This window comes from Protomyctophum bolini (assembly GCF_963924005.1).
Source record: "Protomyctophum bolini genome assembly, chromosome: 16".
Taxonomy (NCBI): domain Eukaryota; kingdom Metazoa; phylum Chordata; class Actinopteri; order Myctophiformes; family Myctophidae; genus Protomyctophum; species Protomyctophum bolini.
In genome coordinates, this window is record NC_137877.1 from 14,111,991 (window position 1) to 14,121,990 (window position 10,000).

Consider the following 10,000-nt stretch of genomic DNA (forward strand, 5'->3'; position numbering starts at 1 on the left):
TACAGAAATGACCCCATTTCAGCTCATCAACCTCCATAGAGCTTCTCTTGTGGAGGTCTGGGAGGGTCTTATGTGGACCAGCATATGGGATTATGTTCTATCTCCCGGGGATTATTTCCATATCACTGACCGCGCTTGTTGAGAACACAGGAAAAAAAGGGGCTGATTTATATAACTCTGCTGCACTCAGGTGCCGTGAGAATAGCAGATCTACAAGCCCCCACGATGAGCCGCAGCGGGATGCGACATGAGCTTGTGGATGGGCGGTTCTTGCCGCGCGACCGTAGTATGAATCGGGCCAAAAGAGATGGATAAACTTGTGCAGCGTAGCGAGTGCTACGACTGGTTGCATTACATGGTTCCTTCATATATGTCAGCTGTGGATAGCTCACCCACACACACACACACACACACACACACACACACACACAGAAAGAGAGGAGACACGCTACCTGTTCCTGCCCGAGTCTCGGAAACCTTTGGCAAACGGGTTGCGGTCGATTTTTAGTCTGGTGATCTGAAAAAGAGAGAGAGCGAGAGAGAGAGTGATCACAATTTAGATTAAAGCTACAGGCATGAAGTGAAACTGAACAAAGCGTTTGATCTCCAAATATATATATGGAACAATGCCATCTATACCATCTACCGCATCAAAAGATTGGATTAGACTAAACAATGGTTTAGGTAACTGTAGCAGCGATGCATACTTGTCCTCAGCTATGCACTGAAGTAAGGACACATCACTTCAGTTTGAAAATGTGCTCTTGTCCAAAAATACCACCTGTCATTGGCAATTATGACTAAATGGCATGTTTAGTTTCATTAGGCTACGTTGTTTTAAACAACAAAACACTGAAATGAACATTTATTTGGAATTGTTGATTTTATAGTAGATTCAATATTCAAAACATTATAAATCAGTTTAAGATATTATATATTGGAACAACGTTGAGGCTCCACCCCCGGCTCAATGTGAGATTTAGGTCAACTGAAAAAGTCACACATTCACATTCCATGGACACAAAGTTACACAGAGTGACACGCAGACAGACAGACAGACAGACAGACAGACCTGCTGGTTCTGGTAGGCGGTGACGGTGGTGAAGACGGTCTCGGGGAAGCTAAAGGTCTTGACTCCGTCCCCGGTGGGTACAGACTTGGTGGGGGACAGCTCCGTGCTGAAGTCCTTCCTGATCACATGGACACGGGGCTGGTACTTGTGCATGGAGTGGAGGATGATCTGAGAAGACGAGAACAGCATAATTATTGCTTTTTACTGTCACAAACATGTCTTTTTCATTGATTGATTGATTGATTGATTGCATTCCTAGTAACAGTTTGCAGACAAAAGTTCAGGAAAGTACAGTTCAATACAAGGTCTGTTAAACCCAATCGAAGGCAATACATTTTATTTATTTTTTTCACTTTATATTTGGAATAATTTAGAACATTTTCCAAAAATAAGGACACAATCTTCAGTGTATGGACCTGTGGAGTGTGTGTGTATGTGCGTGCGTGTGTTTTTGCGTAAGTGTATCACAGAGTGAGAGAGAGAGACAGAGAAAGAAAGAGAGAGAGAGAGTAATAGAGAAGAGAGTAAATATGTGTGTGTGTGTGTGTGTGTGTGTGTGTGTGTGGCTGTGCATGAATCCCTGCATGTGCACAAACGAGCGTAACATCCACGCTTGACTGCCAAACTCCCACACACACACGACAGGCAGACCGGATGGAACTCTCCATCTCAGGCCTTTCATTTCCACACACATTCATTCAGTCTGCCTATAACTCCTTAATGACATGAATTAGCTTGTCTGATTTCCTATCAGGGCTATGCGGCTTCAGGCGGAAACCGAGGTCGGCCTGGGATGGCTCTTGCGTGCGCGCATGTGTGTGTGTGTGTGTGTGTGTGTGTGTGTGTGTGTGTGTGTGTTGGGGAGGGGAGCGGAGGGGAGGGGGGAGGAGGGGAGCGGAGGGGAGGGGGGGTTCGCTACAGTATTATTTCACAGCGGAGGGCGAAGGCGTCAGACTGTGTCGGTCCTCGCCTTGCCTCGGGCTCTGTGTCTGCTCTTGATTACTGGCGGAGTGAGAAAGCGTCCCCTGAGCCTTTCTAGCGCCCTGCTGCATGCACTGCTACGACTGAGAGGCCTAGCGCCATGCTGCACTGCTACGAATGAGAGGCCTATAGCGCCATGCTGCACTGCTACGACTGAGAGGCCTAGCACCATGCTACACTGCTACGACCGAGAGGCCTATAGCGCCATGCTGCACTGCTATGACTGAGAGGCCTAGCGCCATGCTGCACTGCTACGACCGAGAGGCCTAGCGCCATGCTGCACTGCTACGACTGAGAGGCCTAGCGCCATGCTGCACTGCTACGACCGAGAGGCCTAGCGCCATGCTGCACTGCTACGACTGAGAGGCCTAGCGCCATGCTGCACTGCTACGACTGAGAGGCCTAGCGCCATGCTGCACTGCTACGACCGAGAGGCCTAGCGCCATGCTGCACTGCTATGACTGAGAGGCCTAGCGCCATGCTACACTGCTACGACCGAGAGGCCTATAGCGCCATGCTGCACTGCTATGACTGAGAGGCCTAGCGCCATGCTGCACTGCTACGACCGAGAGGCCTAGCGCCATGCTGCACTGCTACGACCGAGAGGCCTAGCGCCATGCTGCACTGCTACGACTGAGAGGCCTAGCGCCATGCTACACTGCTACGACTGAGAGGCCTAGCGCCATGCTACACTACTACGACTGAGAGGCCTATAGCGCCATGCTACACTGCTACGACTGAGAGGACTAGCGCCATGCTACACTGCTACGACTGAGAGGACTAGCGCCATGCTACACTGCTACGACTGAGAGGCCTATAGCGCCATGCTACACTGCTACGACTGAGAGGACTAGCGCCATGCTACACTGCTACGACTGAGAGGCCTAGCACCATGCTGCACTGCTACGACTGAGAGGCCTATAGCGCCATGCTACACTGCTACGACTGAGAGGACTAGCGCCATGCTACACTGCTACGACTGAGAGGACTAGCGCCATGCTACATGCACTTCTACGACAGATAGCTCTCTAGACCATTTACTTGTACTTTTATTGTATTGAATGTTTCGTTTTTTTGCAAGACTGTAAGTAAAGTCAGTAGCCTTGCCAAGCCATGAGGCCCATAGGGCAGGAGCATATCTGTATCTGTAGCGTGTCTCTCTATAGCGTGGACATGACGCTAGTATGTCGCAGGGACTTATACCCACAATCCAACCCTTGATGCAAGACTGTAAGATGAAAGAATAATGAATACGGCCGAGGGGCCTATATATCGCCCTGGCCAACGATACGACGGAGGGGGTCGTTTTAACTGGGCTGGGAGGGCAAGTATCAGAGACGGTAAATGTAATAATCCTCTGCTTCAATGACGTTCACACATGTGCACAAAGACCAGTTATATAGCTTCACACACACACACACATGCACACACACACACACACACACACACGCACGGGCACGCACGGGCACACACTCATGCAGGCACACACGCACGCACCACTTATCCTCATAACCTTGTCCTCCCCAGTGGCATGGGGACCCCAGACTAGAGGCCCCAACCATGCCAGAGGCAGTGTAAGGTCAGACCACCACATAATACACTGACACACACACAGTAACACACACAATAACACACACACACACACACACACACACACACACGTACACACACACACACAAACACACACACAAAATACATACATACACCACATCACATAGCGGCACATCTCATGATCAAAGTCACGCAGACAGCAACCCAGCATGCACTCATGTACAGACACGCACGCACGCACGCACACTCGCACGCATGCATGCACGCACACACACACACACACACACACACACACACACACACACACAAACACACAAACACAGAAATCATCCCTCAAACATCAATGTCTGCAGACAAGCCTTGTCCACGACCAAAACATACACAACACACACTCACTCTACTCCACACTTAATGAGCCACAAAGTGCAGCCAAGGGATTTCAACCAACAATTGTTCTCTCTCTCAAATGCAATTAGACTAAATCTGTAACATTTTCTCTCCAGTGGGTGGCAAGAACGCACTTCCAAACCGCCGCGCAAATTCTCAGGCAATTGTCACCAGCTTAGAAAAAGGAACCACGCAGTCTACTTTTACAACAGACACACACACACACACACACATCACATACTTGTCTCTCGGCGAGATGAAACACTTGTATCACCCACAATTCAGCTTTTCTTAAACAAAGACTAACAGTTTGGTTTTGTTTCTTTTAAAGCGGCGGGGAGTCGTATTGTCTTCATTGAGACAGACAGTGAGAAAGCCAAGAGGGGAGACGTCGTAGAGGCCTTTGCGGGGATTTGGGGTGCATGCATACGTTTGTTAGACGATAGACATACCGACAGTCCGACAGGCATTAGTCCGACAACACCGTTGCTCCCGACATGCGCGGCCGGTTACAACTAAGGGCCGAGTCATACTCCTATATTTTAGAGCCGAATAAAAGTCGGTTCGGCGTTGTAGAGCCTACAATGTGACGTCATTTGAGGTTCGGGGGGGCGGGGTACCGTCTTAAAGTCGTCTCTTCGGTGCTACTGAAAATCTCTGACGAGCCGAAATCATTTCGGCACTACAGTGCCGAAACAGCGGTAAAATAGGAGTATGAATCGGCCCTAACCCGTGGCCCGGTTACAACTAACCCGTGGCCCATTTTAAAACTGACCCGTGGCAGGTTAAAACTAACCCATTGCTTCCTGTGAGGTTATAAGGTTTAGGGTTCGACCGGTGGCCACAAGGTTATACCCAGAGCCAGCGATCTGAAGCAACTGAGTGGGTTTAAATGTCAGATTGTCTGTCTATATGCATGGAGTTTTCGAAAGTCCACAATGGGATTTTGAGTGAGTGAGTGAGTGAGTGAGTGAGTGAGTGAGTGAGTGAGTGAGTGAGTGAGTGAGTGAGTGAGTGAATGAGTGAGTGAGTGAGTGAGTGAGTGAGTGAGTGAGTGAGTGAGTGAGTGAGTGAGTGAGTGAATGAGTGAGTGAGTGAGTGAGTGAGTGAGTGAGTGAGTGAGTGAGTGAGGGGTGCTTCACACGGGACGAGGTCCTCACACGGGAGGGTGATATATCACAACGCGACGGATCATTAAACAACACCAACTGAGCAACTGTTAAAAAAACCTTTCGGGCACTCGATGCTAACGGCAGTGTTTTATTAGCCTTTCCCATGGCGCAAAGAGAGAGAGAGAGAGAGAGAGAGAGAGAGAGAGGACAGACAGGAAACCGAGGGAAAAGATGTGTGACAGTTCAGGGCGGCTCTGAACCCTGCAAACTCCTCCGTCTATAATGAAGACGCAGTATGGAGTCCTCGGAGCCTCGGGCACATCAGCCTAGCTAGGCCGACCATCAAACAGACCCCACAGCACAGCCGCTGCGAGGCCAAGGCATGAGCGCTCCCTCTGCAATCTATCTCACACAGTTTTACTGTTGCTGCATGCATGGGCCGATGCTCCAAAACAAAAAAACACTGATTTTACAACTGCTTTCTTTCCCCTCCCCCTTCCCTTTTTTATTTATTTTTGAGTGTGTGTGTGTGTGTGTGTGTGTGTGTGTGGGGGGGGGGGGGGGGGGGGGGGGGGGGGTGGGGGAGTATTTAAACGTACAAATAAAAAAACTAAAACTTTTGCAGCGAGGATTTGTTTAAAATCAGCTTGTCAACAAGTGGTTTGACCAGTTTGTCTGTGCAATTGAACTGGCGAAGACTATCCTGTTTTAAATCATTGTTACACTTTGTATTTTATTTTGTGATAATTGGTGAAAATGTCTGCAGAGAGACACAGACACTCCCCTGAGGCACAGCACCCTGCAGCCAGACCCCGCGCTATAGAAATGTGCCTTCATTTACGTTGAGCGTCTTCGTCACGGTCTCTGTTTCCCGTCCATGTGTTGTCCTGTTCCGACCGTGACATGTACACTACACGGCGTGTGGTTCTGGCGAGGCCCACACACACACACACACACACACACACACACACACACACACACACGCACACACACACGCACACACACACACACACACACACATGCACACACGCACACACACACACCACAAGTGGAGGAGACGTGCATCGTGGCGGGCGGCGATGAACGACTCTGCCTTATAAAGCAACGCCGCATATCTGTGTGGTGAGGCTTCCCACACAGGAAGCTCCGAAAATTAATTTCCTCTCGGCCTCCCGAGGAACAAAAGCCCTAAAAAACAAGAGCAGCGGGAGCCGGAACACGACCTCCCCTTGCTCTTAAAAACAGGCCCTCTCTCTCTGTGTGCGTGTGCGTGTGCATGTGCGTGTGTGCGTGTGTGTGCGTGCGTGTGTCCTCGCCCACCAACACCCATGCACATGTTATTACATTTGTCAGAAGTGAACTGCGATAGCACCATTTACGTCCCCGCAAAGCCCCAGTGATCTGCCAAACCTTGCAGAGTCCAACTCATGGAAACGGCGGGCGGCCATTTTGTCTGGTTATTACAGCGATATACAGTACACGTCCCCGTGGGTTTCCAGGACGGCGTCGGAGACGATAAACCTCATCTCCGTCTCTCTAATAATCCCATCGCCTACATGGCAACCCGCGGAGCAACCAGCAGGCACTGTGGAGGAATTGATTTGCACCGGCCCGTCTCGCGCTGTTCTCAACGGCATCTCGGGGTGGTGCTAATCAAAGCAAGGTGCGCTGCACGGCCCCCGGCCGGATGGAGCGGCTCTCGTGTCACGAGAAGAACCACCGCCATCTTTGTGCCATCATCGTCGTCTGGATGGGAAGGGAAGAGGAGAGAGCAGAGCCTCTCAGCCCATCTTCACCTTCCATCCATACATCCACATGCAGGTACGACAAAAAGAAAAATATGAAATACATTCTTAACCTACTCCATTATACAACACGGTCTACAAGATTACAAGATTACGGCGCATTACGTCGCAATGACTTGGGGTGCCATCGAGATACTTTTGCTGATTTAAAATTCTTAACACATTTTCACAAATTTGTCCAAAATAGTAACTCCAACATATTTGGATAGGCTAAAATCATCCATTGGGTGTTTGTTTTTCTCCATAGACCATAAGGCCCAGCGGTGGCTCTCCGTAGATAATGCTATGTGTGTTTAGCGCTATATAACTCCCTTATCAATCAACAATCAAGAAGGGTTTCTTTTGTCCTGTTACAGTATGTGGGAATTAAGCCTCACATTAGTTATTTCACGCGTGGACTTCATGGATTTCATGTATGGGTGTACAGGACTCCTTGATGCAACTTTACATGTAATGCAGAAAGTATGACCGTAGATATTACCATAATGAAACAACTGCTTTTAAACGGAGCACTGTCCTGATTAGAAGTCGTATAGGGTTGTGTCTACAACAACCACTCCTGTGTCTATTTAAAGTTCATGTCAGGAGCAGAGTTGTCTTGTGTCTGGGAATATGACACAACGCAACAGGTGCAAGGGGCAGGTCCCAGACCTCTCCCGCCTAACCCCCGACCCCCAAACCTAAAGCTCATTTGATACTTCACGGCACGTCAGCGCCTCCCCCTCCCCCAACAGGCACCGCATGATCGCACCCACAGAACAGTGTTGGGATGATGGACAGCCTGCCTGCCTCAATGACAGAAAATAGTGTCATAGCTCCCTACAGTTTGAAAACAAACATACTGTACATGACAAAAACACATACACACAGGCGTACACACACATGTGCACACGCAGAGTGAGAGCAAAGAAAGTGTGCGAGACAGCGAGGGAAAAAAAGATAGGATCCGCCATTGCTCTCAGATGAAAGCCTTGATGTTTATTGCTTTCTAATTGACATTTGTATAAAGTGACAGCATGGGATCAGAATGTGTCTCATGAGCCGCACGATCATAAACTTTAACTGTGCATATGTACAACTTCCTTTTGAACGGGATGAAAATGTGCTCAATTGAAGTCGTCTGCTTTTTGCAGCGTATAGTATGCTATCTTAGTATGTAGTATTATGTAGTAGATCAGGGATGGGTAAAATATAGCAAAAATAGCTGATCTACAAGCTCAAAACGCATTGAGACTCGTTTTGAGACAACCAATATAAGGCAAACATTTCCAAATTTCATCATGCTTGAAGTAGCATGTGACATGTCAAACTAGGGTGTTTTCAGGATTCTGAATCCATTCCAAGCCTTAGTTTTGCACGAAAAACACCCCTTGGCCTAAATTCGGCCATATAGCCACTTGCCCAAATGTGCCGACCTTATCACACCTCATCATCACATATGACCGCCACTGGCCACCTAAGCCAATGGGAGTGCCTCCTAAGCCTGGAAAGGCAGCAATGCGGAAGTGTTGCGTTAACCCAGACTCTACAGTATAACTCTACAGCGGCTAATGTTATGAGCTAAGCTAATGTTATGAGCTAACTGGAGCTACAGAACAAAAACACAGTGATTGAACCAACAAAAGCATGTCGGAAACGAACGCAAACAACGGCCGCGAGGTTGTCATACACGTTAAAAAAAGAATAACAAGAAATTATAGGAAATAAATTTAGGGGGACAGATGCTCAACGGAGAGCGCTTGTTTCACCTGTCAGTTGTCATTCTTGTTTCTACTCAGTCTCTAATAGGAGGGCTGGGGGCAGTTCAGAAACGATGGGGAATCCAAGCTAATAGAAAATGCAGGCTTTTTATTCCTGAAAAGCTGCAATCAGAATATGGAAGCCATCGTTCTCACGATAATACAAAAAAAAAATATATATATATATATATATATATATATATATATATATATATATATATATATATATATATATATATTGTTTAAAAAAAACTCTTCCTAACGATGATGTCACTGGTGGACGGGTTTCTGAACCGCCCACACCCTTCCTATGAGACACAGACAGAGTAGAAAAATAATTGTGGTATTTTATCATAAACATTAATTATATGAAGGTAGGTTGAAAAGTGGTCCTTTAATACAATACAACTACTTTCTCTGCTATGTATCTTCTGTACATTTATCGCATGAATGTTTTTCAATTTACCCTCAAATTTAAACTGAGAATGTCCGTTAGAAAGTAGAACTTTCCACACTCACATGGGACATAAAAGTTAAGATTGGAAATTGTTCTCCCCCCCCCCCGATAGCGTGCATAGCAACATTGCATTGTGTAAAAGACAGAAAAAAAGAAAGAAAACAGACCAGATCGGTTCTTACATGGCCCTGGTCGTCCAACTCGTTGTTGGTGAGCTTGAGCTTGTCGAAGCTGACCACCTGCCTCATCCAGGTGTCTCCTGAGGCCAGGGAGTCGGGGTGGATGTAGACCCGGGGAGGGACGGGGGAGTCTGCGTTGCCCGCCACCATCCACTTGGAGCTGTGGTACACGTACCTGCACACACACACACACAGATAGAGAACCCATTGGAAATCAGCTTTAGCTATTGAAAAATAGCAGATCTACAAGCTCATACGAGCTTGTAGGTCTGTTATTTTTGGAAAACCTGTGAAAATGTAGTGCAAATCTTTGAATATATACGTTTTTAACTCAAATCTTTGCTTCTGGGGAGGTACCTGGAAGAACATATTTTCAGATGGGGGTCAGTGGCCAATTACAGATAATCTTGGGGGTCCTTGACATGAAAATGTTTGAGAACGACTGACATAGAAACATATAGGGCTTTTTCAGAAAACTGTCTATCATTTGTAGAATGGTTCCCAGGTCTAAATGGGTTAATAGCTCATTGACTACCACTATCTATACCCAGGACTCTACAGATTTACAAATACTGTATACTAATACGAAGAGATTTCATGTAGAGGGAATGTTCACTCCAGAATAGGGACGGTATGTTTCATGTCGTTTAAGCACAGATTGATTTGGAAAGTCAAGCAAAAATGAACTGTAAAGTTAAACCAAATGGAACCGTACGG

At 47.4% G+C, this 10,000-nt stretch overlaps 2 protein-coding genes across 2 annotated transcripts in view; both read right to left on the reverse strand.

Moving 5' to 3' along the window:
* popdc2 (popeye domain cAMP effector 2) overlaps positions 1–10,000 on the reverse strand; it is a 357,428-nt gene that overhangs the window by 125,610 nt on the left and 221,818 nt on the right. The gene's annotated exons all lie outside the window — the stretch shown is intronic.
* Positions 1–10,000, reverse strand: part of tbx15 (T-box transcription factor 15) — a 42,163-nt gene that overhangs the window by 9,238 nt on the left and 22,925 nt on the right. The window contains exons 4-6 of the mRNA XM_080785905.1: positions 9,287–9,458; positions 1,073–1,240; positions 453–517 (exon numbers count right to left, since the gene is read on the reverse strand). Coding sequence (XP_080642031.1) covers positions 453–517; positions 1,073–1,240; positions 9,287–9,458 — 405 coding nt within the window. The remainder of the gene's footprint in view (positions 1–452; positions 518–1,072; positions 1,241–9,286; positions 9,459–10,000) is intronic.